At 46.1% G+C, this 27,937-nt stretch overlaps 13 protein-coding genes across 13 annotated transcripts; 6 read left to right on the plus strand and 7 right to left on the minus strand.

Moving 5' to 3' along the window:
• Positions 1-102: 102 nt before the first annotated feature.
• Positions 103-1,480, plus strand: V1512DRAFT_259511 (uncharacterized protein). Its single transcript, XM_066915656.1, has 5 exons — positions 103-194; positions 299-347; positions 631-702; positions 752-799; positions 850-1,480. Exons 1-5 carry the CDS (start codon positions 164-166, stop codon positions 1,334-1,336), a joined length of 687 nt encoding a protein of 228 aa, XP_066773173.1. The 5' UTR covers positions 103-163; the 3' UTR covers positions 1,337-1,480.
• Positions 1,427-3,752, minus strand: V1512DRAFT_259512 (uncharacterized protein). Its single transcript, XM_066915657.1, has one exon. The coding sequence runs from the start codon at positions 3,688-3,690 to the stop codon at positions 1,537-1,539; it is 2,154 nt and encodes a 717-aa protein (XP_066773174.1). The 5' UTR covers positions 3,691-3,752; the 3' UTR covers positions 1,427-1,536.
• A 151-nt stretch (positions 3,753-3,903) lies between these two features.
• Positions 3,904-5,286, plus strand: V1512DRAFT_259513 (uncharacterized protein). Its single transcript, XM_066915658.1, has 2 exons — positions 3,904-4,114; positions 4,182-5,286. Exons 1-2 carry the CDS (start codon positions 4,064-4,066, stop codon positions 4,965-4,967), a joined length of 837 nt encoding a protein of 278 aa, XP_066773175.1. The 5' UTR covers positions 3,904-4,063; the 3' UTR covers positions 4,968-5,286.
• V1512DRAFT_259514 (uncharacterized protein) lies at positions 4,993-6,600 on the minus strand. Its single transcript, XM_066915659.1, has one exon. The coding sequence runs from the start codon at positions 6,469-6,471 to the stop codon at positions 5,044-5,046; it is 1,428 nt and encodes a 475-aa protein (XP_066773176.1). The 5' UTR covers positions 6,472-6,600; the 3' UTR covers positions 4,993-5,043.
• A 64-nt stretch (positions 6,601-6,664) lies between these two features.
• V1512DRAFT_259517 (Ctr copper transporter family-domain-containing protein) lies at positions 6,665-8,161 on the minus strand. Its single transcript, XM_066915660.1, has 4 exons — positions 7,834-8,161; positions 7,418-7,583; positions 7,247-7,370; positions 6,665-7,200 (listed from the first exon to the last, which is right to left on the minus strand). The coding sequence occupies exons 1-4, from the start codon at positions 7,918-7,920 to the stop codon at positions 6,969-6,971; spliced, it is 609 nt and encodes a 202-aa protein (XP_066773177.1). The 5' UTR covers positions 7,921-8,161; the 3' UTR covers positions 6,665-6,968.
• A 1,667-nt stretch (positions 8,162-9,828) lies between these two features.
• Positions 9,829-11,614, plus strand: V1512DRAFT_104670 (uncharacterized protein). Its single transcript, XM_066912872.1, has 2 exons — positions 9,829-10,437; positions 10,480-11,614. The coding sequence occupies exons 1-2, from the start codon at positions 10,003-10,005 to the stop codon at positions 11,566-11,568; spliced, it is 1,524 nt and encodes a 507-aa protein (XP_066773178.1). The 5' UTR covers positions 9,829-10,002; the 3' UTR covers positions 11,569-11,614.
• On the minus strand, positions 11,561-13,291 carry V1512DRAFT_259522 (major facilitator superfamily domain-containing protein). Its single transcript, XM_066915661.1, has 2 exons — positions 13,048-13,291; positions 11,561-13,001 (listed from the first exon to the last, which is right to left on the minus strand). The coding sequence occupies exons 1-2, from the start codon at positions 13,210-13,212 to the stop codon at positions 11,661-11,663; spliced, it is 1,506 nt and encodes a 501-aa protein (XP_066773179.1). The 5' UTR covers positions 13,213-13,291; the 3' UTR covers positions 11,561-11,660.
• A 526-nt stretch (positions 13,292-13,817) lies between these two features.
• V1512DRAFT_259524 (uncharacterized protein) lies at positions 13,818-14,741 on the plus strand. The gene is made up of 2 exons (XM_066915662.1): positions 13,818-14,575; positions 14,622-14,741. Exons 1-2 carry the CDS (start codon positions 13,895-13,897, stop codon positions 14,727-14,729), a joined length of 789 nt encoding a protein of 262 aa, XP_066773180.1. The 5' UTR covers positions 13,818-13,894; the 3' UTR covers positions 14,730-14,741.
• Positions 14,742-14,883: 142 nt separating this feature from the next.
• On the plus strand, positions 14,884-16,662 carry V1512DRAFT_259528 (uncharacterized protein). Its single transcript, XM_066915663.1, has 2 exons — positions 14,884-15,386; positions 15,435-16,662. Exons 1-2 carry the CDS (start codon positions 14,909-14,911, stop codon positions 16,589-16,591), a joined length of 1,635 nt encoding a protein of 544 aa, XP_066773181.1. The 5' UTR covers positions 14,884-14,908; the 3' UTR covers positions 16,592-16,662.
• Positions 16,619-18,182, minus strand: V1512DRAFT_289942 (Dihydroorotate dehydrogenase-domain-containing protein). Its single transcript, XM_066918198.1, has 2 exons — positions 17,682-18,182; positions 16,619-17,631 (listed from the first exon to the last, which is right to left on the minus strand). The coding sequence occupies exons 1-2, from the start codon at positions 18,111-18,113 to the stop codon at positions 16,666-16,668; spliced, it is 1,398 nt and encodes a 465-aa protein (XP_066773182.1). The 5' UTR covers positions 18,114-18,182; the 3' UTR covers positions 16,619-16,665.
• Positions 18,183-18,275: 93 nt separating this feature from the next.
• Positions 18,276-20,706, minus strand: V1512DRAFT_259532 (PRMT5 arginine-N-methyltransferase-domain-containing protein). Its single transcript, XM_066915664.1, has 4 exons — positions 19,455-20,706; positions 19,289-19,411; positions 18,623-19,244; positions 18,276-18,572 (listed from the first exon to the last, which is right to left on the minus strand). Exons 1-4 carry the CDS (start codon positions 20,564-20,566, stop codon positions 18,327-18,329), a joined length of 2,103 nt encoding a protein of 700 aa, XP_066773183.1. The 5' UTR covers positions 20,567-20,706; the 3' UTR covers positions 18,276-18,326.
• A 2,242-nt stretch (positions 20,707-22,948) lies between these two features.
• Positions 22,949-25,657, plus strand: V1512DRAFT_259539 (kinase-like domain-containing protein). The gene is made up of 2 exons (XM_066915665.1): positions 22,949-24,221; positions 24,269-25,657. Exons 1-2 carry the CDS (start codon positions 23,054-23,056, stop codon positions 25,303-25,305), a joined length of 2,205 nt encoding a protein of 734 aa, XP_066773184.1. The 5' UTR covers positions 22,949-23,053; the 3' UTR covers positions 25,306-25,657.
• A 3-nt stretch (positions 25,658-25,660) lies between these two features.
• V1512DRAFT_259541 (uncharacterized protein) lies at positions 25,661-27,841 on the minus strand. Its single transcript, XM_066915666.1, has 4 exons — positions 27,627-27,841; positions 27,539-27,577; positions 26,979-27,490; positions 25,661-26,932 (listed from the first exon to the last, which is right to left on the minus strand). The coding sequence occupies exons 1-4, from the start codon at positions 27,703-27,705 to the stop codon at positions 25,754-25,756; spliced, it is 1,809 nt and encodes a 602-aa protein (XP_066773185.1). The 5' UTR covers positions 27,706-27,841; the 3' UTR covers positions 25,661-25,753.
• Positions 27,842-27,937: the final 96 nt, after the last annotated feature.

Here is a 27,937-nt window from a genome sequence, read left to right on the forward strand (position 1 = left end):
GTAGTAGTAGTACAAGATCAGGGGAATCCACTGTCCATAGTAAATCTCAGCACGTGATTAAACTACGGCACAAATTTTTTTTTCTTTGTCCACACTAAAAACCTCGACTTTTTCTTCCACAACTTCAAATCTTTGTTCGAATCGTCAATTAATTCTTATAAAAATGGGTTTTGGAGATCTTTCTGCTGCTTCTGGTAAGTCTTTAATTTTAAGAGTGAAATGGCAGCGTGTGAAGCTGTGCTGCTTAAGAATTGATTGAAACGTTTACAGTGAACGAGAGCTAACAGGTATCTTAAAGGTGTTGCCAACCTCGATAAGTTCTTGATCACTGAGAGCTTCATCACTGGGTAAGTCCTTGTTTGTTTAGACTGTTCTGTGGTGGAATTGGCTCGAGATACTTGTTTATATGCTGAGTATTTCTGGATACACATTTGATACTCTCTGTCAACGTCTGTACTTGCCTCTCAAAATGATGAAAAACACTGGTCCGTGTTTATGATCGCGGATTAAGACCCCGCATATAAATGAATACACAACCACAAGTTCACGCTTTTTTCTGATCAATTTCTCCATCTCGGGCTATATTCACTACGGGTCATGGTATTTGACTGCTGTATACTGATGTCCTAGATACGTTCCTTCCCAAGCTGATGTTGCCGTTTTCAAGGCTCTTGCATCTGCCCCTGATGCTACTACTTATCCGTACGAATTACAGATGAATTTCATATGACTTGTGTTGATTTCTCTATAGTAGCGCTGCCCGTTGGTATAACACCATTGCCTCATACGAGAGCGAATTGTAAGTTGATTTGCCAAAAAGCGTGAGTCTCGAAGCCTAACAACACCTAGCTCCAGCTTACCTGGTGATGCCTCGGTCGATATCACCACTCTTGGCCCTGAGTTGGCTGAGGAGACAAAGGAGGAGCCCGCCGCAGAGGAAGAAGATGACGACGATGTCGACCTCTTTGGTTCTGACGACGAAGAGGAGGATGCGGAGGCCGAGAAGCTGAAGCAGCAGCGATTAGCAGAGTACGCTGCCAAGAAGGCTGCGAAGGGACCCAAGCCTGCTGCAAAGAGTATCGTTACCATGGAGGTCAAGCCATGGGACGACGAGACCAACCTCGACGAGCTGTTGGCTACCGTCAAGGCTATCGAGATGGACGGTCTTGTGTGGGGTGCCAGCCAGTGGATCGCTGTCGGATACGGAATTAAGAAGTTGCAAATCAACTTGGTCGTTGAGGATGACAAGGTCGGTCTCGAGGAGCTCCAGAACTTGATTGAGGAGGACGAGGACCACGTGCAGTCTACTGACGTTATTGCTATGCAGAAGTTGTAAGGGGTTTTTTAAAAGCTGGTGTCACAAATACAGATCTCGGTTTTTTATGTAATTCTTGTTTTATATAATGTAGCGTTCGCGGGTCATGCATGACTTTTGACTTTTGTAGTATTCTTTACTAATGACTATTATCCATCATGAACCTGAACCCCTATATATAAAATATTATCACGTTATGTACATAGCCGCAGCCCACCAGTCTACGGACGCGGCTGTATCGGCTTGACCCGTATACTTTCAGCAGTCACCGGCTTCACCCGGCTCGGTTTGTGCGTAAAATCGATCGTTTTTAGCGACTGCCAAACCTCTTTCAAACTCACGCCGTAGCTCTCCTTCGCCTTGTCCAGCAACCGGTTGTACAACCTCCTGTGCTCATCGCTCAGCTCGCTACTGCCGTCAACAAGTTCGATTTCTGACGGCGTAAACCGACGTTTGCCAGATATGTCAAAGTAGAAACTGTCGTCCTTGCTGCCAAACACGGTCACGCCCAGCGCGCGGGCAAGGATACGTTGCGGTAGCAAGGCCGGGTCGGCATATGACCGCACGACGCTGTCGTTCCAGCCAAACGTGTCGCTGCAGGCGCGGTACAATGTACGTTCGCGCTCTCCGTAACAGTTTACAAACTCGAGACTGTAAGGCTCGGTAGTGTACATTCCCATCTCGAGTGCGCTGATCAGCGAGGCCGAGAATGTGCCAGGCCAGAGGTTCCGTTCGATTGGTTTGCCGGCGCCATACAGATCCGGCAAGTTGTCTTGTTCGCGGTTTAGAGTCTGGCACCATGCTTTTGGGAGCAACAACAGCTGAGACGTTTGCGGCAACAAAACGTGGCCTGTCGCGTGCATGTGGCCGTACAGCATTTTCAGGACGGTCGCCATGTTGACCGAGAAGGACGAGTTCACGACGCACCTCATCATGTGATGGTACGATTCCGAGTCCGGCAACGCGGTAAAGTTTTTTACCAGCGGGAACCAGACGCTGAACATCCAGTCCAGCCGGCCGGAGCCGCTGATGTATTTCAGCAGCACGTTCAGTGTCGCCGTGTTTGGCCGAAGAGAGTACCGCGTGACCATCGTGCGCAGCAGTGCCCACGCGGCTTCTAGCTTGTTGGCCTCGAGCAAAGCGTTGATGAGCACGTTGACCATCGCCGGGCTGGCAAGGTCGCCAAACTCCTCGACCATTACTTCGGCGAGATACTCGGCATCACAGTACTTGACCGCGTCTAAAAAGAAACTCTGTAAACATGTCGAGTCAATATCATACCCAACCTCGCGCATGCTCCGGATGGCTTCCAACTTTAGCGGTAAGCTAGAGATGGCCTTGATGACCACATGCCAGCTCACCCTGTTGGCAAACACGTCGCAAATCTCCATGTCTTTCATGTTAGATACCATAATCGCCAGTCTGTCGTATGTTCGCACGACCGGGTGCGAATACCTGTACGACCCGGCCAGAAAGAAATTGAACGTGTCTGTGTTTGGTTTCCAGCTACTGAGGAGCAGGTCACTGTATAGTTGTCTCGCCAGCCGTAAGTTCAGGTTCTGGGTCGCAAACATGATGCCGAGATTGTAAATCTCCGTGTTGAGGTATGCGTATGTCGGCGAGTTCACGTCAAAAATGCTAGACACAATATTGTTTGCGAGAATGTTGTATCTGGTCTGAGCGGCGTTGAAGTACTCGACTCGAACGAGTTTTTTCATGTATTCTGTAATTGATTCAGTACTTAAGTTCTCCGGAATTGGAGGAATCGTTCGGCTGGACTTGACTCGAGGCATAAATATCCTGCTCGAGTCCCACTCTAACAGCTTTGGTTCATCTGCCGACTTTTGCGTCTTCTCAGTCTCCACTACAGTACTCGGAGTCAGGTTTACCAGCCGAGAAATCGCTTCCTGAGTGGTCTTCATGTGTAACTGTGTATCAAGATCAAATTCCAGCAGCCGGTCGATCTCCAGCTTTAGTTTCGGGTCCGTTGTCCGTCTTTGCTTGTAGTACCTCTTCCTGTCCCCTGCCCGCCACTTGGCAACGCTATACAGCGACTGGTTCCGTGCGTTAATCGCTTCAGTCAATGCCCGGGTCTTTGCGTAAATCTCTGCATACTCCTCCTCTGTAAACAAATCGTTTATCCGACGTCGGACAGCCAGCTGCGTGACGTGGGTTACCCTTGTGAGTGCTTCAAACCGGCAAGCGTCCACATCTACTACATCACCTTTCTGCTTATCTGCGTCCACATCCGTATACCATCGCTGCTGTGGTAATGAAAGTCGCCGCGATGACCAATGGATCAAATCAGAATATCCCAATCGCAGCCAGCGCGACGTGGCATTAACAGCAACCAATTTCGAGCAAAACAATCGCATAAATCTGCTCGTCTTCAAATTACCAAAATTGTAAGTTAGAATCGCATATTGGCGTCCATCGCGTCGACATATAAATGTTAGCCAAATGTATTTTTTGCTTTGTTCATAAGTGTGTATAATATTTGCGTAGTTATGCAGGAGTAAATAAGGTTTAAAGCATGCGGCTCATACTGATCTGCTACCGAGCAAAATCATCATTGATTAAATTTCATGCTCACGTTTCGAGACTTCAAATCCAGAGAAAACAGTGGGAAAGTGAACGGGTTGTGTTGATATACTGGCGACTAAAAGTTGAGTATTACTAAGACTATAGCGGTTTGTTTATACCGCCGAGAACGCAAGGTTTTACGTTTTTTGATCTTATCCTCACAAAATGGGTTTTATATTCCCGGGCCAGAGCACGTCTCGGTCGCGTCGGAAACAGGTACGTGTTTGAGCGTAAACAACGCGGTACACGCTTATTAACGTAACGCTTATTAACGTAACTCCAGAAAATGTTTTTTGATGCGTACAAGAACCACGCTCATGAGTCGAAACGGCGCGCTCTTGAGCACCACACTCACGAGAAACCAAGCTTGGTGTTGCTCCCGACAGAAGTACTACAGCTTATTTTCGTGTATTCGCATAATTCAGATTTTCCGCTTGTATGTCGACGGCTGAATCTCGTTTTGCGGAACAGCAATTACTTGAAACTCATGATGCTGTCTGAATTGTTTAAACACCATGAACAACGCGATGTCGCGATATATAACCGCCGGTTCGTTACGAAGGAATTGCTGCGGCTGGCGGTCGCACAACAGCTTATACCAAGTGAATTTGTAGGGTCAATACCTGAAAACGTCGCGCTGCCGCCGTACACAGTCAAGAAGGTGGCGTTGCTGGAGTATTTAGTTGACCAGGGCTGCTACCCGACGAACCCGAGCAAGTGCGCGTTCATTTTGGCTGAGAATCTGTTCGAGCACCCGGCAGAACCGACAGATGGCATCAACGCGGAAGTTTACGAAATCATGCTGTCGGTAAAAAATCTGTACGTGTCTGTGTTTGGAGAGAAGTGTGGCAGTTTGCGGCAGCGGGTCATGTTGCTGCTGATGGAGTACGGGAAGGAACTCGAGATTGATGTCGAGATGGCGGATATTTTGCTCAGTGCGAATCAGTATTTGCTGGTTGAGCACGGCGTGCTGACACATCATATTGACCCAATGCACCCTGAACTGTGGGAAAAGGCAATCTATCGGGGAGACCACAAAGCCATGAATTTTTTGTACGGTATGCGGTAAAGTTTGGGATGGTAATAGCGCGGTGTTTTACGGTCAATCTAAATGTGTAAAATAATCGGATCTACTCTAAAGGTTTTCATAAAGCAACACTTTCAAACTCCCGCTCATCATCGTCATTATCATCCTCCTCCTGTAGAACCGCTGCAGATGGTTCATCAACGACCGTAGCAGCGTCTTCAAACTTGTCAACAGAAGAATTCTCTGCCGTTGCATAATCGTCTATCGACCCGGACGGATCCGCCGTTACCTCGTCGACGCCGTCTTGCTCGACATACGCGCCTCCAATGTCGCCGGTCGTCTCTTCCACCACGTTCTCGACCGACTCTGCCGGCGTTGGCCGCATTGGCACTTCCTCTGAATCTGACTCTGGCGATGGTTCGGACTCAGACGCGGGCTCAGACGCGGACTCAGGTTCTGGTGCGAGTTCTTTGAGCGGCTCTGTGACTGACTCTGCTTTTACCTCAATCGGCGTCGACTCTTCAATCGTGGCCTCTGGAGGCTCTGTAGATGGCACGACTGTGGGCGCAGGAGTCTGAACCGGAGCAGAAGCAAGAACCGGTGTCAGTGTCGCCGGAGTCCGGGCCGGCGATGGTGAAACTGCTCTAGCTGGTGAGACCGATCGCTGGGCTGGCGATTTTGACCGCTGAGATTGTGGTGTTGCTGCGAGTCTGCTTGTTGAGGCGTTTGTCGATCTCGGCGTTGGATTTGGTCGTACCTGTGGTGGTCGTGTCTGCGGGTCTGCGTTTAAATAATATCCCCTGACGCCAACGATTCTGCCTTCACTTTCACATGCCCTCAGCCATTCTGGCCGGACAACGGGGATATTTGTCTCGACCGCACGATCCCATTGCGGACCTCTAGGCTCAACACAAACGAAATGCGTCGTATCAATCCTGACCCTGTCCTGCAACGGCTTTGCGCCAATCCTGGCAACAGTCTCGTCCAGCACGGCGCGGTCCTCATCGCTGACAACGCCGACGCAGACGGTGATTCCACTCAGGTCTGTCATCTTGTGTGTCTTTACTGTTATCTTGTCCGACACGTACGTGCCTGCCGAAGTCACGAGCTCGAGATGGAACGTGTACGCGGTATCGATCGAGAGCCCGGACAGTTTTGTCGACGTGTTTGACATTGGCGACGGGATCCGGCCGAGCTTGGTGTTGTTTCTGAAAAGCGAAAGCGAACGCAAATCTGCGGTCGCGAGATCGAGCGCGTCCCATTCGAGTACGATCGATGTTTGGGTAGCGTTTCTGACTCGAAGATGGGGTCTGGCGGGACTGCGTTTGCCATATAATTCAAAGATTTTTTCCTGTAATCCTTCAAACTCCTCTTTCTCCTTCTTCTCTGCGTCGAGATCTTGTAAACAATTGATCTTCACGATTGAACCGGCCTGGATCGATGAAGGCAGCAGTATCGATGGAAATTCAATCAAATGATGGTCAGCAGTCAACAGCACTGCGATACTCGCATCAAGTTTTCCTACGGTCAATGATACTTCAACCATTATTATACTTTTATGTATTTGAGTCTTAATTGGCCGAAGATGTTGATCAAGCCAAATAACGTAGCAAGGCCCTGGATGTTCCGAATTGTGTGCACTTCCGCTCCTGAAGCTCGACGAGACCGTAACCCTGGTGAGCCGCACACTCGCATTCGCTCATTTCAGGCACAAGTAAACAAATTACACGTCACACAAGTTGTTCATATAGGATTGAATTGAATTGAATACTAATTATCTTACAAGAACTTCTTTGCCATGCCCCTTTTCCACTAAATGAACAACTCAAACCCGACAAAACAATCAAATGACCAACAAAAACTATTTGACACATGTGAAGCATGATGCACTATTAAACTTGCACAAAATATCAGAAAAACATAAAAAATATATAACAAGATGCAGAAAGTTGTAACAGACATGAACACAGACTTCGCCGGTCGAGATATGCAATTCTGGACAATCATAATGCGAAAGTCCAATTATATATGATGCGGTAGACTTTAATGACAGGTGCCGCCCCTGACGGCTGTAGTTCCGACCGGTCTACCCATTACTTGTCTCATTGACCCCTTTTCATCAATCATGCTGCCATTCCTAATGTCAGTAATCAGACCTTCGTCGTCATCATACGTCGCAGGCACCCGGGTCCGGCTTCCAAAGAAAAAGAAACCCAGAAACGCGCCAATGACCACAGCTGCCATCATCATGCCGCTATATGACATAAACACAAGCCTGTAAAATTAGACAAATTCATCATTATATTCAGGCTGCCACTTACATTAAAAAAAATGAATAAAGAACTTGAAGAGCGTATAAAAGCGAAAGAACCAGTCTGTCGCGAATAGATCGATCTGGCATGTACTTTTTCACAATCAAAGGCAATAGTTCATCTCTCCGAGATGCTATTATGCATTAGCACCAGCGATTAATACTCCTATTAGTCACAAACCCGAAGAAATGTATGCCTCATACCGCCGAGTCATCTCACGTATGAATTCATACCCAATTCCGAGTCCGACGATGCCTAAGAACGAGAATGCAAGAGTGACGCGATTATATATGCGCCACCATTGAAACACAATGCATATACTGTTCGTGTCCCAAGTGAATAGCATCTACATGTTGCAAGTCAGCAAGTATATTCAATTTATCCCTACCGGCCTAGGCTTATTGTTATCGACTGCTTTCTAGCGTGCGGATGATACATGGGTTAGGGCATGTGTTCATGCTAGGATTTAAGTAGTGACGTCAATCAAAACAAATGACCGGACCCCGTATATCAACATGGCACACTTGAAAACAACAAAAATAATGATAACATGATCGAGGTCGTAGCTGACAAAGATGTTAAACAGTAATACTCACGTTCATGTTGCACAGGCTTTCACCTTCATGTGGTTCATCAATTGCTGTCCAGTTGGCAATATTGAACGTGTACAGGTCTCGACCCATTGTGATGAGATGTAATGTTATTTATGAAAGATAATGCGATTGTGTAGTGATGAAATGCAACGTTATGTATTGCCAAAGTGAATGGGTATCAAGTGCTTGACGAACGTAAACAAGGACGGATAGTGTATATTACACTGGCTGCAATATATTAAGCTGGACCTGAATTTGAATACAAAGCGCAATTGACTATGACATGTACAAGGAACACAAACAAGGGCTAAAAGTCCAAAAATACTACTATGAGAGTGTGGGCGTATGACCGAGGCGAATTGGGAACGATATATACGATTTTATCCCGGGATGGGAGGGCAAGAGACTAGAACCGGTCGAGGATCAGGAGAGAAATAGCAGATGTAACCAAGGCTTGAACCAAGGTTTAAAAATGGAGAATGCAAAGCAGACATTTAGAGTTGGGTGAACCAATCTCCCCGCTTTAAGTTCGGTTCAAGATCAGTTCGATCGGGACCTAGACCGACTTTACATCGCATAAATTATCAACACGATACCCTTTATTTGCACGGACCGGGTTGCTGACTCAGTTTTAAAGCACTTATCTTACGATTGCTATTTATGTGAAACGACTAATTCCAATTAGAGTAATGTCTTCCGCTGTTGTCGACGCTTTGCCATTGCTTGTATGAACTGCTATACTAAATTATGTACATTAAATATCACTTCAACGTCTATTTCAGTGGCAGTGTTTCCAGGTAATAGCCATCGGACGTCGGAAGTCCACTACCAGCAGAAAGACTGGCGAAATGAACTGTAACAATTTGAGCCGCACGCGCTGTAAACGCCCTCGGTTCAATTATTATGATAAGACTGGTTCAATCTAACCTTAATATGTTCATTGTGACGTCACGCTGGAATTTTAAATTGCTGCAGGTCTACGTGGATGCGCATTCTTGAGTGCATGTTACGAAGGATTCGATTTGTTTGAACCGAATAAAAATGAGCGAAAACGAGCAGAATATACAGTTTACTTTTATTATCTGAGAATTGACGAGCATATACAGTAAGAGCAAGTAAGAGCAAGTTAGACCAAGTCAATAATAATATGCAGTCATTTTGGAGGCGTTATTTACATTCTGCCCCAGCCGATTTCTGAGCATGTGAATGCACCTTCAATTAATGAAACCATATTGATTCGTTTGTTGTTGGGGAAACGTATACTATATCGAATAGTAAGTAAACTGATCGATAAAGAAGTTTACCGTTGATAAGATTGATCGTCAATCGAACAGTATACTTATGTAAGAATGCGGGGAAGCAATACCTATGTCTTGTGCCGCTGATTGGCTGAGGCAGTCTTCCTTGAACCGGCAATACAAGTTTTGAACCAATTATTTGATTCAAAATGGTGTCATTGGTTTCATTTTGTATGTAAGATTTTGTTATTTATTATTTCTTGTTAGTCAGGTGAAAGTTAAATACATTTCATTATAATTTATTCTATTTAACAACTAAAAATTTGCCAATCTCTCAGTAAAATACATAGCAGTCGGTTTAGTATTTGTATAGCATACTGCTAATAAAATCTGAAAAATATACACACATGTTATTCTAAAGGGCACGATTAGAGCAGTCGATATTGTATTGTACATTAAAGAACAATATAGCAAGCAATTACGATAAATAAACATCGGTTCTTCGGTCACATTACGTCACACAACTGTTACATAGCAAGCGCATCATTCAGTATTGAATACTCTGGAACATCGTAAAGTGCATTATTTTGTTTACTTTTAGAATTCACGACTACTTTTTGTAGTAGTAAATTTTGATGTTTACAAGAAATAATTCCGAGGGTTTGGTGCCTGTATGAAGGTTAGGGTTTGAGTGGCCAATAATATTATTGTCTAGTTTACATGAATGAATCCACCTGCTTTGTATATTATTTTTTCTCGTAGTTTCAATTGTAGCAAACAGCTTTTCTGGAATCGAAGTTTTGTTAAAGTAGCTTTTACTTTTCCGCGAACTCGAAAACTGCAAAAATAGAGTATCGTGCCCGCCGCACTTCCCCTGAGCATATTAAGCACTCTCACCTTAAATATTTATCTCTACACATTTTACAAACGCTCAATGCCACCCAGACGGCCGACCCGCAAGCGCACTGCTCGGGCACAAAGAGCGCGCGGATTTGGCGTTTTTAACGAGACCGCGTCCGGCGACGACGAGGAAGATTTAGACTATAAAGCCGAGTATGATGGTGAAGCTGCAGATTACGCCGAGGATTCAGACGCGCCGCTGTCGTCTACCAGAACGCGACGGTCCAATGAAACAGCACGTCGACCGCCGAAGCGAGCTCGGGCAGAACCGACGAAAAATAAGACGCAGGCAGTAGATTTGAATAGGGTGTGCTACTTTGACAAGGTACCGCTGGAATTGACTGCTCAGGTACTGGATTACTTGTTGGAATTTGAACTTGGTCTAGATTACTACTACGGTGATCTTTCCAAACATCAGAAACGGACAATTGCAAAGTACAGCATTGTTAGCAAATTATTCCGCGACATCGTACGTACTCAGTGAGTGTGATTTAAATACGCTGACCTACAGATCCAACCAAAACTATTCGAAAGTTTAAAAATCGTGCAGTTAAAAGCATTGTACCAATTCTCGACAATTTTACAACGTTCGCCATATGTACGACAATACACCAAGCACTTACGAATAGAACTACAGAGCAGCATCGAGGAGGAATCAAACATGGTTGCCGGTGCACTTCGCAATACAGTTCCTCGATGCAATAACCTCTCCAGGCTAGAAGTTTTTTTCCACGCTCCGATGGGCTTCCAGGTCATATTCCCGCTTCTGGGTCAAGACTTTTACGCACCAAGCGTGCAATGGCTAGACATCACGCTTGGAGTGTTCACGTCTTCCTTCATGCCTTTTGTTGGCGGGTTCAACGGCCTGCAGAAGCTGCACTTAAACGGAATCAATTTCGACAGACTGTTGATCTCGGACCGCGACAAAACATTATCACTCTCGAGTATCAAAACACTGATGCTGACTGACTGCTTCGTCGGCCAGTCCACAGTCAACTTGCTGCCTTCTGTCTTGCCCAAAATCCAGACCATTTCGCTGTTCGCAGTCAAAGGTTTGACAACTGATTTCCTGCTAGCCATGAACTCTCATTGCGCAGATTTTGCGTCGCTGAACGTGTACAGGTGTGGTGACGCGAAAGGCAGGTCGACCTCGCGTCAGCCGTTCCTGCTGCCAGTCAGACTGTGGACGTCGCTTCGTGAGATTCGGATCCTTTTCTGCGGAAACGTTCGCGCGGAAAGTTTCCCGACATTTGGAACCAGCGGCGTGACTGAGCTGCGCAACTTGAAGCGCGTGCAGATTGCGGAAATGGTTCGTTCGTACACGGGCGATTACGTACCAGCGCTGGTTAAGGCCGTGACCAGGCTCGGCGACGTGCTCAACTCGGGTGATGAGGTCAGAGAATTTGAAGTTACGGTCACGTTCAGACGAGCGCTAGAGCCGCATGCAAATTCGATCGAAGAAGCGTTCAGTGACGAATTCCTACAAGCATTGGCCATGCCATTGAACGAGAACGTCGTAGCGCTGCGAACCGTGCAGGATGAAGTTGATAGAGGATCATGGGCACTAACACTACCTCCAGATACGTATGCAATTTCATAATGGCGAGTTTATTCAAAGAGCTCCATAACCCTGTATTACACATCAAAGCGATCCAAAGCAAAACATAAAAACCAAAAATCTAGTCTACGATTCTAATCTTTCTTGGGCTCAGTTATTTCTTCCTCGGCAACTTCGTTGAAGCTCAACGAATCGTCACCGAGCCGAGCAACGTCCCATCCCTTGCTTGCGAGGTACTCTCGGAACTTGTCATCTTCCTTAGTGATGACATCTTGGCCAAGTTTGGGCAAGAAGAAAAGAGCCATCAGACCAGAAAGAATACTTAGACTGGACGAGACCCAGAACGGGGCTTGCAGGCCTTTGACCGTGTCTTCACCACCGGCGTTCTTGATGATGACTGGGAACACATATGTACCAACAAAGGCACCGATCTTACCGGTCGCGGCAGCGATACCGTAGTACTGGCCACGAACCGATGTCGCGCACGTCTTGGACGCAATCAAGCCGATACAGTCACCGGGTCCAAACTCTCCCAAAGTCTGAAAAATTCCATAGACGACGACAAAGGCGGCAATGTGGTTGCTGAGATGGCTGTACAGTCCAGCCATGATGTATCCGACAATGGCTTGCAGAATTACACCAACTGCCAGAGTGATGCGAGGGCCGAACCAGTCAGCAGAAAACGCACCGAAGAACGATCCGGGAATATAAAACAAGTTCAAGACCACGTTCCAGCCAAAGGACTTGTACAAAGAGTCGCTCTTGATGATGGTGTCCAAGATAGTGGACGAGTATAGACCGAAGGAATATGCGGAGAAGTCATAAATGAACCAAATGGCAGAAACCACCAGCAGTCTGAACCAGTAATACTTGAGGATGAGACCGTATGGGGGTTTAGTGTTACGCATGGTGTTCTTTGTGAACTGTTCGGGCTCCTGGAGTTTGAGACGGAGGTAGAAGATGGACATTGGGGGGATGGCACCGAGACCGAGGGATACACGCCAGACTGTGGTCAGATGGTTCATGCCACAGATCCAGAGCATAACGAGAGGAACGAATGCCGAAACGACGAAACCAAAGTCAATCATGAAGTTGGTGAAGAGAACGAAGAATCTGTTACGACGGCCTTCCTTCAGTTCGTTTGAAGCCTCAGCACAAGCTACACTACCTGCTGGGTATTCACCACCGATACCAATGCCGATAAAGAATCTGTAAGCGGTAAGAGCGGCCAGCATACCAGGGATTGAGCCACCAGCACCCCATGACCCTGAGCAGAGGATGGCAAAGACAATGAGAATGACGGTAGCGACGACCATGCCATGTTTGCGGGAGTAGTGGTCAGAGACGTATCCAAACACTAGCTGGCCAAGGACCGTACCGGCAAACGCAATTGCAGAGACGTTTTGAGTAGCCGAAGAAGCAGCATAGTCAGTAGGATACAGACGTCTAAGGATAGTATTGACTGAACCGATGACCTGAGAAAGTTAATAAGACTAAATACAATAAGACAAAGAAACATACGTTGTTGAGGTATCCGTCAGAGAAGAGGCCAGCACCTGTAGCAACGATAGGCCAAATTTTTCCTTTTTGAGCACTAACGGGTCTGTTTGCGAATACTACGTCATTTTGTTGTTCGGTTGAACCATATTCTTGAAGAGATTTGTCAGAGGAAACTGTGGTTGTCATTTTTTTAAATATTATTGCAGCTATGACGGTATTATTTTAAGTGACGAAGAAGAGAGAAGGAAAATGGGATACATTAACTGGGCTTTTAAAGAAGAGCCGTAAAAAAGATCATCCGCCGGAGAAACAAACTTTAAATATGAGCGGCTGTTGTCAAAAGCAGGGGTTTAAGTTTTAGACGCCAATTCGTTGTGGCGGCTTTGGCCGAGAGTTGCTTTGTCTGATACTAATAGTATAAATTAGTGTGCTATTAGTACAAGGCTAACTAGTGCTTGTGTGGCTTTCCAATGTGGACAGAGCGACTTTGTGAGATAAATTTGAAGTGGCGCATCATCTCGAAAGGCGTTCAGGAGGTTAAAGTTAAAAGCTAGGATGTTTAAAAAGATAAACGGCGATCCCATGAGGGTTGGCATAGAGAACACGTGCGATAAGTTTATTAGATATATAATGAAGAGTAACGGTTTATTATAAGACACACAATTGTGTCTTAGTTAATTGTGTGTATGTATGTATGTATGTATGTATGTATGTATGTATGTATGTATGTATGTATGTATGCATGTGAAAGTCGCGCCGTTACAAACGACGTTATCCTCACATTTTTGGGCTGAATCAAAATATCAAGCATTTTTAAATAACGGCTAAATTAAAACAATCCAGGGCCTTTTATATTTTACACGTGCAAATGAATGGCACTAATAAGCAGAAATCATTCAATAATAACATTTTAGCTCAGAAATTGTCATTAGTCGCTTATCAAAAAAGAAGAAATCATTTCTCAATGTCTTTTCGTGCGTATAAGACTCTACCTCGTCGTGATGTATCAAGTACTGGTAAAGAGGATAAAGATGAAACTACCTTTGAACTGAAATTCCTACGTCGTCAAGTACTTCAACCATATCTATCGTCGACAAAAGCAAAACCTGATCATTACAATCATCATACTGAAGACTATCAAGATAACTTTGCATACTTGAAAAGTGCTGCTGTTGTAACAAAATCTTCTTTTCCCGATCCTCCTTCTCCTGGTCATTATGAACGCGTTGCAAACATGAATTCAAAATCTGAAGATGGAGATGACATGATTGAACTATGCGATATGTCTGATTTGATGCTGTCTTCTGCTAATTCTACTGTACACACTCTACCAAAATCTGTTATTCCTTCACTTGAAAATGAAGCCAAATCTCACAAGACAAAGAGAAAAGAAAAACAAAGTCTTAGTTATGTGTCGTGTCAATTAAATGAAGACAGATTCGCTGAAAACGTCGAAATAGTTGTTCAGGATTTGATGGAACTCGGCACAGAATACGAAATCTGTGAAGCTGAAAAGTCAATCCAGAAACTGAATGACTTGATATCTATGGTAAGTCTCTTCATGTACATACTCTTTCTGTGCTGACCCGTTTAAGACCGTTGCGTTTCTGACTCCTGCTTTTGCTGCTGTCGTTCTGTCTACAATTTACGGTCTTGCTTTTACTCGAAGTCACCTAAGTATATCTGGTGCTTTTCTGGACTAATTCCAACTTTATCACTAATACGTCTTGAATTCATTGCAAGTTTATTTCCCATACGTAAATTATATTGCGTAAACAAGCTCTCGGCTTTACAGCTTAAATTAGCCCTAACCCAATATATACCTTTGATCGGCTTGACTCACACTCCGTTCGAAAGATTCCATTGCTATGACAACTTCAGCATGTCGCACGTCACATTACTCGGAGAATACCGGGTTATACCTGGCCCGGCTCTTGAAGATTTCTATGGCGGCAGTTTTGAATCCGGCCCGGACCGATCGGCGTCAGAACAATCAAGAAGCAACATGTGGTTCATGACTCTGTCAGAGACAGCCAAACTAGAACGTGTCCTGTTAAATAATTTACTGCAAATGTCAAATATGCAACCACAGTCGGATCAGAGCCAGTCATTGCTGAACAGAGTCTTTGACGCGAGAGATCAAGGTAAATTGATTCCAGACATTAGGCAACCCGAATGGTCTTGCCTACGCGCGTTCTTTCCTCCAAAGAGCGGAAGATGCTGTTTCGATGATCTGTCAAATGAAATAATGCAAATGATTTGTGGTTATGCGTGTTTACAGTATTATCCAGACATCAGAGGCGCTGCCATAAGACGCTGTGCTTACGCTATATCTTCTGTCTCGAAGCTGTTCAACAAAACTGTTCGTGCCCTGTTCTCAATCACGACGAGTTGTGCTAATTGAGTACAGATACAGCCTAGTTTGTATCAAACATTGTCATTGACAACTCCACAAAACGTAATCGAGCTTGTTCACATCATTCGTGCGTCGCCTCATATATCTACATACATTCAAAGACTCTTAATCTCAATCAAGCTGAACGGTACTATGACAGCTCGGTTCGTTGGACCTTACATCAGCGAGCTGCTCGAAAAATGCACTGCCCTTAAGTATCTGATGCTCACAGTCAGCTCTACAAGCGGGCCAGCATTTACATATTCACCCTGGCTTACTTCAAAAGCCAGCTCGCCTAATCTGACCGAGCTTAGAATTTCGTCCCCGGTATTGTTTACACCGGTAATGCGGTTCCTGACACATTTTTCAAATCTGACCAAACTCTGTTTGTACAAAACAAACCTGGCCAAAATGGTCCACGACCCGTCGCAGCTCAAGCTGAAGTTACAAAACGTCTTGAGACTGGAACTGGACCATGTATTGCTGGGCCAACTAGCTATCGACATGTTTGCCAGGTCACTACCCGCACTCGACGATTTGTATCTTTACGAGATCCCAAGCGGTGTAATGGAATTACTCGACGCTTTTTTTACAAACGACGTTCCTATCAGAATCCTGTCTGTCTCCCGGTGTAACTCGGTACCATACCCGTTTTCGCTACGACTCGAGTACTGGCAACTGTTAGAGTCCATTTGCATAGATAGCTCGTTCATAATGTCAGCAAAATTATTCCCGCTACCCAAGACAGTAGACTATAAGTCGCTGCCTAACCTTCGCCAGGTGCAGATTGTCGCAAACCTGACCGTGCCGTGTCCGGAAGCCGACATGATCTCGCTGATAGACACAATGCGTATGTTTCAGAACATGTTACCACGCGAACAAATTTACGACGAAGACACAGGATCGACGGTTACAATCTGCCCTGTCGATGTACTAATCATGATCCCGGCCGGGAACTTCCGCGCTATGTTTGGCGCCACGTATTCGACTCCGGTCAGCGTGACGCCGCGGAACTTGCTGTCGCAAACGTACGTGCTCATGCAGAGCTCAGGCACGACCGAAAGACCTGAAGTAGATTTAATCAGCGTCGCAGATGTCGCACGACTGTTTGCCGACGTGTGCTACGAGTGGGATATCAACGTTCAAGGTGACGCCGAACAGCCTTTTTGACAATGTTAATATCAATATTTTGGGATGGTTTAGGCGCAATTTTGTTTTAATACAATGCATTTTATTACAGAGCTCTATGATTTAAAATCCGCATTCACAATCTCAGCCCATGTTTTACCGTTCAGCTCCTGCTTGATTTCGTCCCGTAGTCTGCTTGGAAATCCAGGTCCGTCGTACGCGAACGAAGTCAACGCCTGAACAAAAGTCGCACCCGCCTTGGCAAACTCGACCGCGTCCTTGCCGGTCGTGATACCACCGCAGCCAATGATCGTCATGTCTGGTCCCAGGTTTCGTCTGAGCGAGCGGACCACGGCGAGCGCGAGGTCCTTGACGGGTGGGCCCGATAAACCGCCAATCTCGCTCGAAAGAGAATTGGAAGACTTGAGCGATTCCGGGCGGGAGATCGTGGTGTTTGACACAATCACGCCGTCGATCGCGCTGTCCCGTACGACGCTGGCAATGCTGCTAATCTCACGCTCGGTTAAGTCAGGCGCGATCTTGACACATACCGGCGGCCTCTTTGGCGTCGACAGTGCGTCCCGGGCCTTGACGACCGCAGCCAAGAGTCCGCCGAGCTTCGCTTCTCCTTGCATGTCTCTCAGCCCCGGAGTGTTTGGACTCGAGATGTTGATCACCAACACGTCCGCGTAGTTACCGAGCAAGTCCACACCGCTGACGTAGTCCTGCACTTCATCGCCCGTTTTGTTCTTGCCGAGGTTGATTGCCAGAAGTCGGTTTGGACGGAGTGACAAGTTCTCCGGTACAGCATTGTGGTGGGTAAGGAACGAGTGCAGCCGCTTGCGCAACCGTACTGCGACTTTCAGCTGGCCGTCAGAATTGAAGCCGTATCTGTTGATCGCCGCACCGTCCTCGGGCAGTCTGAAAAATCGCGGCTTTGGGTTGCCTTCTTGTGGAAGAGGCGTAATTGACCCGATTTCGACGTATGAAAACCCGAGATCAAACAGCGGATCAATTGCCTCTCCATTCTTGTCAAACCCAGCAGCCAAACCGACAGGACTAGAAAGTTTCTTACCAAACACCTGTTCCAAATCAACACACGACCTTTTGTTATTCTTCGCAATTAACTGACCTCGACCGCCAACGCCGGATCTTCTGCGTCCGGGCTTCTATCGACGGGCGCAATGCCACTAGCAAGCAAATCAATCGCCGCTCGGTGTGCAGCCTCCGCATCAAGCTGCCATCGCATGAGCGGCACCAAAATATACCGGTGCAGCCCTGATCGGGAATCCGTCGCATAGTAAGCTCCAAAGCCAGCTGCGGCAAGTAGCACCGAGTTGATGAAAAAATTCCGCACAGGCGTAGGCTTGACGGCATAAAAGTATCGGAGAAACACATTGTTGACGGACGCGTTCACGAGTCGCCGGGAAATGTAAAACTTGCCAGTCAACAGAGTGCCTATAAAGTTCGTGAACCGACCGCCGGTCTTGCTCGACGCAAACCGCTGGGTCGTCCGAGCTTGACTCAGAACCGGGCTACACGGTCTGAACAGTCTCGCGCTCATTTTGAGTTTATAACCCTTCTTGCTTGTCGCTGTCGTTCTTCGGTCGCGTTGTGCAAAATCCTGAGACTTCTGATTCGCGTTATATGCCCTAACCCATAAGCCTCATAGTACTAGCTGAAGCCGCGCGCTGTTAAGTGTGGGACTTTACGTTTCGAACAGGCGTATGCAGATGCGTATATACATATTTAAGACAAAGCAAAGGTAGACAAGTCATCACAAAATCATAAACGAGTACTTCCCACCAAAATTGTGTAGTTTGGTGCATCCTAGTCGAATCCGCCGACTGGAACCGGTAGTAGTCGTCGATGCATTCGATGCCATTGAATCGCGATTATCAGGAGTCCGGCCAGGGACAGCAATGAACGACTCGACGGACCATTCGTACCATACTTTTTTATTGTCCGTTTTACGCCAAAGACTGATTTCAATCTCAGATTCATCAGGGACATATAGCGGGTCCTTCATGCATTAACAAACAGTCATTTGCGTTCGCGCTAAAGCCAACTCACCGATATTGGGAACCAGATTGGAAACCACGACACCATGTCTCGCGATTTTGCATTGATCGTGTCTGGCCGAATAGAAAGCTCAACTTCGCCGTACAGCACAGACTCGAAATATCCTACAAAGCCATGCATGACACTCCTGTTTTCAACCGCGAATCGTGTCTTGACTGCCCTGTTATTGTGTTCGTTTCTGATTCCGACCGCGTTAGAAGTAGGCATGGAAATCTGTAACCCATTCTGTGACTTTGTATCGACGTACGGTGACGGATGCTCAAACTCCCACGCCTTGTGGATCTCCTTGGCCAGCAAATCGCATGCCTGCAGTAACACCACATATGGTGTGTTCATTGTCTCCTCCTTGTTGTGCGCTTTTAACAACATGTGTATTTTCGGCGACATGCCAGGAATCAAGTGAGCCGAGTACGACTTTGGAATCATGATCCCATCGGCCTTGAGGGCATGTTGAACGCCGTCGAGGCATTCAGGCGACAGCTCGTTGTCACCGAAACTGCCTAGTAACTCACTCACCATGACGTCAATCTTGTGTCTTGGGTTCCATAATCTCATGTCGGTATGCACAACCTCAACACTATTGTGCCATTCAAGTTGCTTGCGTTGTAACAGACTAGTCTATTAATCCAAAAACTCCAAATGAATTCAATGACCTACTATGCGTATGCGTTGGGGTTTTTCTCAACAGCATAGGTTATAATTGTCACTTTTGCCCTTTCGGCTGCTTTCAATGCTCGCGCAACAAGTGGCCCACGTCCGGCTCCTACAACAGCAACAGTTCTCTATGATTAGTCTATGAAAGAAAGTGTGGTGGAAGACATACATAGGTTGGCCGGCGGCAACCTGTGCACGGTCACTCAAAGCTTGAAAAATTGCTTTTTCATACTGCTCGTATTTGACTGGGTCTTTCTCAAACACTTCGTATGTCCCACTTTCCAAGTTGTCGCTCAGCGGCTGCAAAGGATTCTGTAGATAGTCGTAATATCCCTGCCCAAACTTCTCCATCGCACTCAGAGACGGCATTGCGGTGTGCAAGTGTCTAATGTAAATTAAGTATGCTTGCTGATCCTGCTTCGACGGTATCTTTGACCTGGTTCGCAGCTTTGTTGCTTCGAGAATGTCTTGCAGCACAATGGAGGGCTTAATCTTCAAGTACTTAAACAAGAAAAGCTGATGCGCTCGTGACAGCACCGGATACTGTTTTGCGTTTTCGAGGAAAATGCTGGCAGACAAAAACAAGATTGAAATCGGTTCCGCAAACCAGCGCAAGACCACAGACTGATGCGGCAATTTTGCAGGAACTTGTAGTCCGACAGAAAGTCGGTTAGAATACTCGCATAACGTTCTAATTGAATTCCATATTTCCCAGATTGACATGACGTTTCCTGATGTCTTGCTCGTGCTAGAATCAGACGACTGATCAGTTTCAATTTCCGTCATTTGAAGCTGAATGACAATGTTCATGATTGGAACGACGGACATGGCCGACTTCAAGGCTTGAGCATACGTAGCTACATGATTGCGGCGTTTTGGACCTGGCACGACGACAAATGCCAGCCCACAGAACGAAGCATATGATAATTCATGTTTCAAGACTTGGACATAGTTATCGACAGCGTGCGAGTCGCTTGACTCAAGATTAATCCAATCAGCCGTCATACCAAACACGTGTCGAGAATAGTTGATGTTAGGTGCAATATTGACCTCTGTGAAAGTTGGCGGCGAGATCATCGATGCCCTGCCATTCTCTGCTATCGTTTTCGTAACACCGACTTTGTACTGCTGATTTGTAATTGGAACAACCAGGACATCGTAACCGTCCTGCGTAGAACTAATACAAGTATCAGCATCAACTTTAGCGTCAAATATCTGTAGCTCAGGCTGTTGGCCGACATAGTGGATCTGGTCTGACGATTTCTCTTGCTTGTCAGTCATCTGTTGATTTAGCTGACGCTTCCGCCTCAAGTAAACTCTCAATACTATCGTCTGACTCTAATTAGATATCAGTTATTCTATCGCAGTGTCTACACAGTATCACTTTCCAGCAGTGGAGTATGCGCTCATGAAGCCTTCTGTTATTTTTTTTCATACAAACGCGTTCGGTGCGCGTATGCTTCATTAATTAATTACCCGGCATTCCTACAGCGACCAACTCACGACGCGTTCTTCCCCTTTTTTTTTTCACTCAACAAATCATTCCATGACCAGCTCGCTCTTGTCTGCACTTCATATCGCGTATTTAATGACTGGTTTTTTTACGTGGAATAGCTGCTGAATTACTGCCTGTCCATTTCTGTACTTCTCCTACGCGTCGTTAGACGGCAGTCGCGTACTTTGTGCTTGTGAATTCGATACCAGCTAAAGTTCATGAGCAGGGTTTCAGTTAGCGCCTTCGGCGTTGAGTCTGTAATCTACAGATTACGGTCATATTCAACCCCCACCTTTTGCTTCGTGCCGAAAACTGGGGCGGAATGTGTGGAACTTGACGCGGCTGTGTGAAGTCTCAAACCCTGAAACCCTTTTACGACTGTCGTGTCAGAGTCTGGGGATACAGAAGAAGACTATTTAATTATTGAAGGTTTTGATTTCTATTTGTCGATTGCTGCTCCTGAGACGGATGACGTGCGTGCGTGCTTCTTGATATCATACATGATGACCGTGGACCGCTGTGTGTAGAGAGCTTAGCGCCGCCTTCTTGGGCCTTTGAAGTTTAGGTTTGAAGATGCATTACGGTTGCTATATTTCGCTTGACTTTAAAGGTTTGTACGTTTACCACTTTGCCGAATTGTCTGAACACTGGTCATGTGCGATGTACATCATACCGTATTCTGTCTCCAACCGAGTGCAAGACCGAGCCGTGTGCTGATTTGTGATGCATGCCTTTGCCAGTAAAGCTTGTCCCAGAAAGATCTTACTTGTTTGCAAGTTGGTCCAGGACCTTCGTCCGTGATACGTGGCTGTATCGTCTGGTATATCATTGCATGTTAGCGCACGGTTATGGGCCTTGCATTACATATGGCAGCCATGCTTGCTACAGAGTTTCAAACTTGTATTTGACATTGTGGTAGTTGTCAAGAAGTTCTACATGCTAGACGCAGGCTCGACCTACGACACGCGGTTTTGACCGTCTCAACCTCCAGTTGGTCTTCTTCACCCCAGACTTTTCTTGTGCAACAAGAGCACAGCAGTTAGGCTTAACCTTGGCTTTCCAGTTTGGTCAGTTGAGGAGGTCTAATTTATATTTATCGGCCTATATTGGCTGTATGCGGTTTTTCCCGCCGGGCATTGACCGCTAATCAAAGCCCGGCACGGACGGGCCTGCGGATACGAGCGGGTGTTTAGACAAGGGTGTGGATGTGCCATGTAATTTTTTGTACGCGACCACAGTACTAGTAAAGCGTTAGTTCAGTAGTTGTGATCACTTTTGAGTGCGAGGGATTAGCTGCTTGGACAACACGTTGTCACCTTGATCTCCAGTTGTTGCTTCTCATACAACACATTGATGAGATTGGCTGAAGTGGTGCTGCTTAGGAGTTGTTGGGACTAAGGACTCTGATGTCTGCGGCCAGAGTTGAAACATCATACTCGTCCGGCAATTCTGGGGTAGATTTTTACGATAAGCAATCAAAGTTACTGTGTGGGGCTGCAAACCGAGATGCGGGACAGGCAGCGACGACTTGCGCACGAGGACAAAGAGTAAACTGCTACTTGTCTCATTCTTTGGAACTCCACGAACCATGTTTGTGAACGTCTTTTTGGCTTGGCAAAAGTAATAAGGTGACTCTCGTTAACAAATCCCGTCTAATTGATCAATAACTGGCGATGGCCGGGTAACATGCGTACGTTTTGCGTACGCACCGCGACGCAGCCGCCTACTAGCCGACCTCGCGCTTATGTACAATGATGTAGGTTCACTTGGCCCTATAAACACAGCTAACTATGCATTTTAAAATGTGTTGTTTTACGAGCGCTCTGTTTTATACTTAAAATGGGCAACAAATACGTTGAAATAGTACTAGTGATTGTGATCTACGCTGTTGAACATCTTATTCGACGAGTAAATTGAATCAGTATTAATTGCCATTGCCTTCCATCTCACCTCTAGGAGCATCTTTGAACAATACGATGTAGCATTTATATAACTGTTTGAGTAGCCAAAAATACAAAGGGTTTTGTACGAATTAAAGTTTAATTTTTGCGTTACGGTTGCCATTCTTTTGAGCAGTATTAATTTTTGCACTTACACCATAAACATAGTATTTATTGTGTACACCAAGTCACGTTTCCAGTTGTGCTGCGTCTTCACTCGCTCACCATTCAACTTCACCAGGTCCAAATTCGATCTTTAACAGGCCCAGTTTCCTCGGTTTTTCACGCTCTTTTTCAATTGCTCAGCTCCGTTCTTTGAGCGACAATGCGATAATGGCTTCAATACAGCCTCAGCGCCAGCCTTCTTCTTCCCCTGGGCCTACGGGCTCCCACTTTCCCCAGCGTCTGCGCAGCCTATTTCGCTTCTCTCTCAACTTCTCGCCCTCAAACACTCCGGCGCCAAATTCTGCGTCTGCAATGCTTTCTCCGAGCTTACCGAGCTCGGTCATGTCGTTCTCAGTCCCGTCGTCGCCACCACCACCAAACGAGAAATCGGCGCAGATGCTCGATTCAGCAATGTTACCCCCACGAAGTACGGCCCCTCTGTCACAGTCGGCCAAGTCACGATTTGCAAGACTGCGATCACCGTCGTCGCCGTCACCGCAAGTTTTGAACGTCAATAGCCAGTCAACAACTTCACTGTCTCCAACGCCGTACAGCTCTCTTTCACCTTCTGCCGATCATGACTCGCCCGACACGTACCAAACCGGACCGATTATTTCGATAAATGGGTCAAATACTCCGTCTACTCCTCCACTTTCTCGACAAGTGAAGTCGTTCATACCAGGACAAGTATTTTCGAAACGTATCAGACGAGTTTCTTCGGCTCCAAATGGTCTGCAAAAACTTCAGGCTGAAGCACAAACACAAGAGTGTACTCCTGAACAAACAGAAGAGTCAATGTTACAGCCGACTGCAATCTCTCAGCCTATCCCTATTGCGCCAGCTTCAGCAAGCAAATTGCTCAGTCTCTCGGTCACATCTCCAGGTACTCCAGGTGCATTAACTGTGCCAAACATGCCAGTTGGCGGCCCTAGCCTGGGCACACGAACAGACTACTTTGCTAACAGTCCTGAACCAAACAAGCTAGCTCCACCCGTTATGCCCGCCAGTTTCCGGAGAACGTACTCCTCGAGCTCAATCAAGGTCGGCAGTGTCGAAGTCGGACCAGGCAGTTTTGACAAAATCAAATTGCTCGGAAAGGGAGATGTTGGTAAGGTTTATTTGGTACGAGAAAAGAAAACTAGCAGGTTGTTTGCGATGAAGGTGTTGAACAAGCGTGAGATGATCAAGCGAAACAAGATCAAGCGGGCTTTGGCTGAGCAAGAAATCTTGGCCACTAGCAACCATCCGTTCATTGTAACGTTGTACCACTCCTTCCAGTCGGACGACTACTTGTATCTATGTATGGAGTATTGCATGGGTGGAGAGTTTTTCAGGGGTATGCATATTCCACGAGACAAACAGATTTCGTCTTAACGTTTTTAGCATTGCAAACGCGCGCTGGGAAATGCATTCCTGAAGATGATGCTAGATTTTATGCAGCCGAGGTCACCGCTGCTTTGGAGTATCTTCATCTCATGGGTTTTATCTATCGCGACCTTAAACCTGAAAACATTCTGCTGCATCAGTCTGGTCATATCATGCTTTCGGATTTCGACTTGTCCAAGCAGTCTGATTCTGGCGGCCGGCCTATGATTGTTGGCTCTCCTAACGGTCGAAACAGCTCACAGCATAACATGCCTTTGATTGACACTAAGGCATGCATAGCAGATTTCCGCACAAACTCGTTCGTGGGTACGGAGGAGTACATTGCACCTGAGGTCATCAAAGGTAACGGCCACACGTCTGCGGTTGACTGGTGGACTCTTGGCATTTTAATTTACGAGATGCTTTACGGAACGACGCCCTTTAAGGGAAAGAACCGAAACGCGACGTTTGCCAACATTTTGAAACACGATGTTCATTTCCCGCAATATCCTCCTTCTGTGTCAGCCTCCCCGAATCCATCACAACCGGTTTCGCCTGCGTGCAAGTCTTTGATCAGAAAGTTATTATATAAAGACGAAAACAAGCGGCTCGGATCGCGCGCTGGTGCATCTGACGTTAAAGCGCACCCGTTCTTCAAGTCAACGCAGTGGGCGCTGTTGCGAAACATGACCCCGCCTATGATTCCAACACCTGGTGAGGGCATTGACGCAGTCAACTTCCGATCTTTAAAGGAAAGCCATAGCGTTGATATTGGGAAAAATGGCAGCAGCGCGAACACTCCTGGCCTAGCGAGCGTGTCGCGTATGAATGGGTACAATCAAGCAGCAAAGTTGAAGTCGCAATCGCCGGCCAAAGACAAATCATCATCTGCAAAGTCTTCTACAAATGGAAAGTCATCGACGAACGGTGCTTCGACGGTTGGAAGTGCGAGCAGTAACGCATCGATTTACGATGAGTCGTACGATCCATTCCAAGAGTTTAACTCCATTACGTTGCATCACGACGATGAGTACGGTTTTATGGCAGCTCAATAAGAATTACTTTTGTTGATGTGGTCACGGACTCTAAATTTCCGTTTTTTAAAAATTTGTTTTCTGGAGTTCGGAAAATTTGTGCAATATCTTCTATTTCAAGGCTCAAAAACCTCCATTTTGAATTTCGTTAGAATTCACTGTACTCGCACTTTGCGTTTTTGTCGTTTCTGTTATATTATGGTATTGTATCATTGACTGGTTCGGGTTAGTTTTTTTTTGGGGGTTTCCGGCTATTCTAGAAGAAAAAATATCCTTCATTTTGTCTCATTGCTCAGTTACGGGTCATGTTTTGAGTTGTTAGTCTTGCATTAGCATTGGTTTTTTAATACGATTCACGTTGATTACGATTATATACTTTCTTGAAAATTTTGTTAAATTGACCCTTCGCAAAAATCGTACCAACGCCACACTGCACAAACAAACCAGACAAGATTTTAAACAGTTTCTACTAAATCCACGGCGTCGGTGTAGTCTCTGTCGATTCAAATACACCGAGGTCCATCTTAAACCGTTCTAATGTCTCCGTATCCATCCTTACGATCTTCCGTGCCCCTGGCTCACCGACCGTGTCGAGCAATTTGTAAGTTTTGCCGCGGAACTGGTCGGCCATCGGTGACCGCGGTTGCTGGGCCGTGGATAAGTACGATGTCGTTCCATATGTGTCGTAAAACGCACAGTTGTCGCATGAAACTTTGATGGTGACGTCTTTGCGCTTGCCGTTGGCGACCCCGGACTCGAACTCGCTGTCGCTTGGCTCGGTGGCGCCCAATAAATCAGGCAGCATGTTGACTTTGTTCATCAGGTCAGTGAAATCTGCGTGTGAAATGGGTAGCTTGATGTCCGCGGCAACACTCAAGGTCGACAGTTTGGGAAGCGAACTCAGATTGTACCGTTCGTGCGTAGGGAATATGGCCGAGCTCATCATGCTACACTTAACAAGCTCAACCGACTCTAGCGTTTTCCACACACTTCCTGAGAGTAAACTCTTGACGATCGGTCCGTTGCACCGAATCAGTCTGACTGCAGACAATGTATCTGTCGTCGCCACAATCTCGCTGAGAAGTTCAATCATGCCGCACGGGACAGCAGTAGCATCTAATAACTGTATATTTGGCAAAGCGGACGTAATCAGCTTGATGGCACTATTACTTAAAATTGGGGCCATCAATTGCAACCCAAACACGGTAGGCAATTTGATTTGCAAGTCCGCTTTGGTGATAGTCAGACGGTTCATGTCTATGTGTCCAAACTGTAAAACCTTTAAGTTTTCAAAACCTTGAGCAAAAAGGGTGAACGGTACCGAGTACGACTCAAACAAAAAGTTGAGATTTAAAACACTCGGGGCAACTGAGCCGTACTTCTTCGGGTCCAGAACTGGAAGTACTAGTTCCCGACCGTGCCCACCGGAAAAGTTGGCAGTGATTGTGCGTAAATTTGGGCAATTGCTCGTTATCCGTATCAGCGTCTTTGCTATCAGGGCTGCTTCTATGCTGGTAGTAGATGATAGCTTGAGATGCAAGCATTCTATTAGAGGGCATAAATATGGAGACTGAAGTAGCATTGCAGCCAGTTGGTGCAGTGACTCCAAATTAGGAATATTCAGAACATTGAATAAAATAGGCTGTAACTAACATAATCGTTAAATTCATTCATAAATTCCCACGAAAACTCACATGAGAATTGAATTGTTTGTTCACACATGCAACTTTCGCGACCTCCATCTTTCTATAATTCTCCAGAAAACGCAGATAAAACAGTTTGTGAAAGATGTTTTGCAGTATCTCTGATGGAAGCTTTGATATTGGTGACGATCCATCTGCGGGCGGAATGTATGATCGAATCAGACCCCATTTCTCCTTATACAGGAATGCAGGGAAGTTTTGTACGTCAGTGCCGCCTAATCCAGTCTGCTCAGCTGTTTTTTGAAAAAGCAAGGCTTTGCGGTAGTCATCAAACAGGCGTCGACGGATGCGTTTCAGTTGCTTGTTCCTGTTTCGCAGCTTTACTGGTCTAGTGACCCAGTATATGTCGATATCGTAGTCTGTAGAAATATCGGAATATGTGCCTAGGCCTTCGTCCGAGTCAATTGAAACATTCCAGTATTGATCCTCCTCGTTATTTTCTCCAAAACTCTCACTAAAATCATTTTCAACCGAGATTGAAATGTCTGTCGAAGTCCTTTGATCTAATCCCATTAGTTCTACTTTGCGCAGAAACAACCCACAGAACGCACCTGGCTCTGCTACACTTGACTGCACCACATTCTGTACTTCTAAATCCTGGTTAACCAGCCGTTTCTCCGTCGTCTCTAAATACTGTACCATTTGGTTCGGATATCGTCGTGTTGGTCTCAACAGCAACGTCTATGGCATCCAAGTCCTTGTCATCACCAGACTCCATTGCGCGAGCCGACTAGTGTATAATAACACAAACGGCCTCTTTCCTATTTATCTACCACTAACTAGAGAAACAACTTTGCTCTGTGTGAGCAAGAGCAAGGTGACGTGTGGTTAATAATCTGGTAGTATCCCCCGAGGTACTGAAACTGTGAGGCTTACGTATGATTGCCGATAGCAAAAGCCCAACTACGTTTTACGAAGAGATGTCCACGATCTATAAGGTCATTTTATTA

Source organism: Lipomyces arxii (assembly GCF_038497795.1).
Source record: "Lipomyces arxii strain Phaff 12-163 unplaced genomic scaffold V1512scaffold_3, whole genome shotgun sequence".
Classification (NCBI taxonomy): domain Eukaryota; kingdom Fungi; phylum Ascomycota; class Lipomycetes; order Lipomycetales; family Lipomycetaceae; genus Lipomyces; species Lipomyces arxii.

Coding starts and splice junctions, on each gene's coding strand:
- V1512DRAFT_259511 (XM_066915656.1), top strand. CDS start 164: ATGGGTTTTGGAGATCTTTCTGCTGCTTCTG. Junction 703..751: donor CCTGATGCTACTACTTATCC/GTACGAATTACA, acceptor ATTTCTCTATAG/TAGCGCTGCCCGTTGGTATA. Junction 800..849: donor GCCTCATACGAGAGCGAATT/GTAAGTTGATTT, acceptor AACAACACCTAG/CTCCAGCTTACCTGGTGATG.
- V1512DRAFT_259512 (XM_066915657.1), bottom strand. CDS start 3,690: ATGCGATTGTTTTGCTCGAAATTGGTTGCTGTTAATGCCACGTCGCGC.
- V1512DRAFT_259513 (XM_066915658.1), top strand. CDS start 4,064: ATGGGTTTTATATTCCCGGGCCAGAGCACGTCTCGGTCGCGTCGGAAA. Junction 4,115..4,181: donor CTCGGTCGCGTCGGAAACAG/GTACGTGTTTGA, acceptor ACGTAACTCCAG/AAAATGTTTTTTGATGCGTA.
- V1512DRAFT_259514 (XM_066915659.1), bottom strand. CDS start 6,471: ATGGTTGAAGTATCATTGACCGTAGGAAAACTTGATGCGAGTATCGCA.
- V1512DRAFT_259517 (XM_066915660.1), bottom strand. CDS start 7,920: ATGGGTCGAGACCTGTACACGTTCAATATTGCCAACTGGACAGCAATT. Junction 7,371..7,417: donor TGAGGCATACATTTCTTCGG/GTTTGTGACTAA, acceptor AATGCATAATAG/CATCTCGGAGAGATGAACTA. Junction 7,201..7,246: donor CTTTATTCATTTTTTTTAAT/GTAAGTGGCAGC, acceptor CTAATTTTACAG/GCTTGTGTTTATGTCATATA.
- V1512DRAFT_104670 (XM_066912872.1), top strand. CDS start 10,003: ATGCCACCCAGACGGCCGACCCGCAAGCGCACTGCTCGGGCACAAAGA. Junction 10,438..10,479: donor GCAAATTATTCCGCGACATC/GTACGTACTCAG, acceptor GCTGACCTACAG/ATCCAACCAAAACTATTCGA.
- V1512DRAFT_259522 (XM_066915661.1), bottom strand. CDS start 13,212: ATGACAACCACAGTTTCCTCTGACAAATCTCTTCAAGAATATGGTTCA. Junction 13,002..13,047: donor CTGACGGATACCTCAACAAC/GTATGTTTCTTT, acceptor TAACTTTCTCAG/GTCATCGGTTCAGTCAATAC.
- V1512DRAFT_259524 (XM_066915662.1), top strand. CDS start 13,895: ATGAATGGCACTAATAAGCAGAAATCATTCAATAATAACATTTTAGCT. Junction 14,576..14,621: donor TGAATGACTTGATATCTATG/GTAAGTCTCTTC, acceptor GACCCGTTTAAG/ACCGTTGCGTTTCTGACTCC.
- V1512DRAFT_259528 (XM_066915663.1), top strand. CDS start 14,909: ATGTCGCACGTCACATTACTCGGAGAATACCGGGTTATACCTGGCCCG. Junction 15,387..15,434: donor CTCGAAGCTGTTCAACAAAA/CTGTTCGTGCCC, acceptor CTAATTGAGTAC/AGATACAGCCTAGTTTGTAT.
- V1512DRAFT_289942 (XM_066918198.1), bottom strand. CDS start 18,113: ATGAGCGCGAGACTGTTCAGACCGTGTAGCCCGGTTCTGAGTCAAGCT. Junction 17,632..17,681: donor ATCCGGCGTTGGCGGTCGAG/GTCAGTTAATTG, acceptor GATTTGGAACAG/GTGTTTGGTAAGAAACTTTC.
- V1512DRAFT_259532 (XM_066915664.1), bottom strand. CDS start 20,566: ATGACTGACAAGCAAGAGAAATCGTCAGACCAGATCCACTATGTCGGC. Junction 19,245..19,288: donor AACCCCAACGCATACGCATA/GTAGGTCATTGA, acceptor TTAATAGACTAG/TCTGTTACAACGCAAGCAAC. Junction 18,573..18,622: donor CAATCTGGTTCCCAATATCG/GTGAGTTGGCTT, acceptor TAATGCATGAAG/GACCCGCTATATGTCCCTGA.
- V1512DRAFT_259539 (XM_066915665.1), top strand. CDS start 23,054: ATGGCTTCAATACAGCCTCAGCGCCAGCCTTCTTCTTCCCCTGGGCCT. Junction 24,222..24,268: donor GGGTGGAGAGTTTTTCAGGG/GTATGCATATTC, acceptor TAACGTTTTTAG/CATTGCAAACGCGCGCTGGG.
- V1512DRAFT_259541 (XM_066915666.1), bottom strand. CDS start 27,705: ATGGAGTCTGGTGATGACAAGGACTTGGATGCCATAGACGTTGCTGTT. Junction 27,578..27,626: donor GACGATATCCGAACCAAATG/GTACAGTATTTA, acceptor ACCAGGATTTAG/AAGTACAGAATGTGGTGCAG. Junction 27,491..27,538: donor GTCAAGTGTAGCAGAGCCAG/GTGCGTTCTGTG, acceptor TAATGGGATTAG/ATCAAAGGACTTCGACAGAC.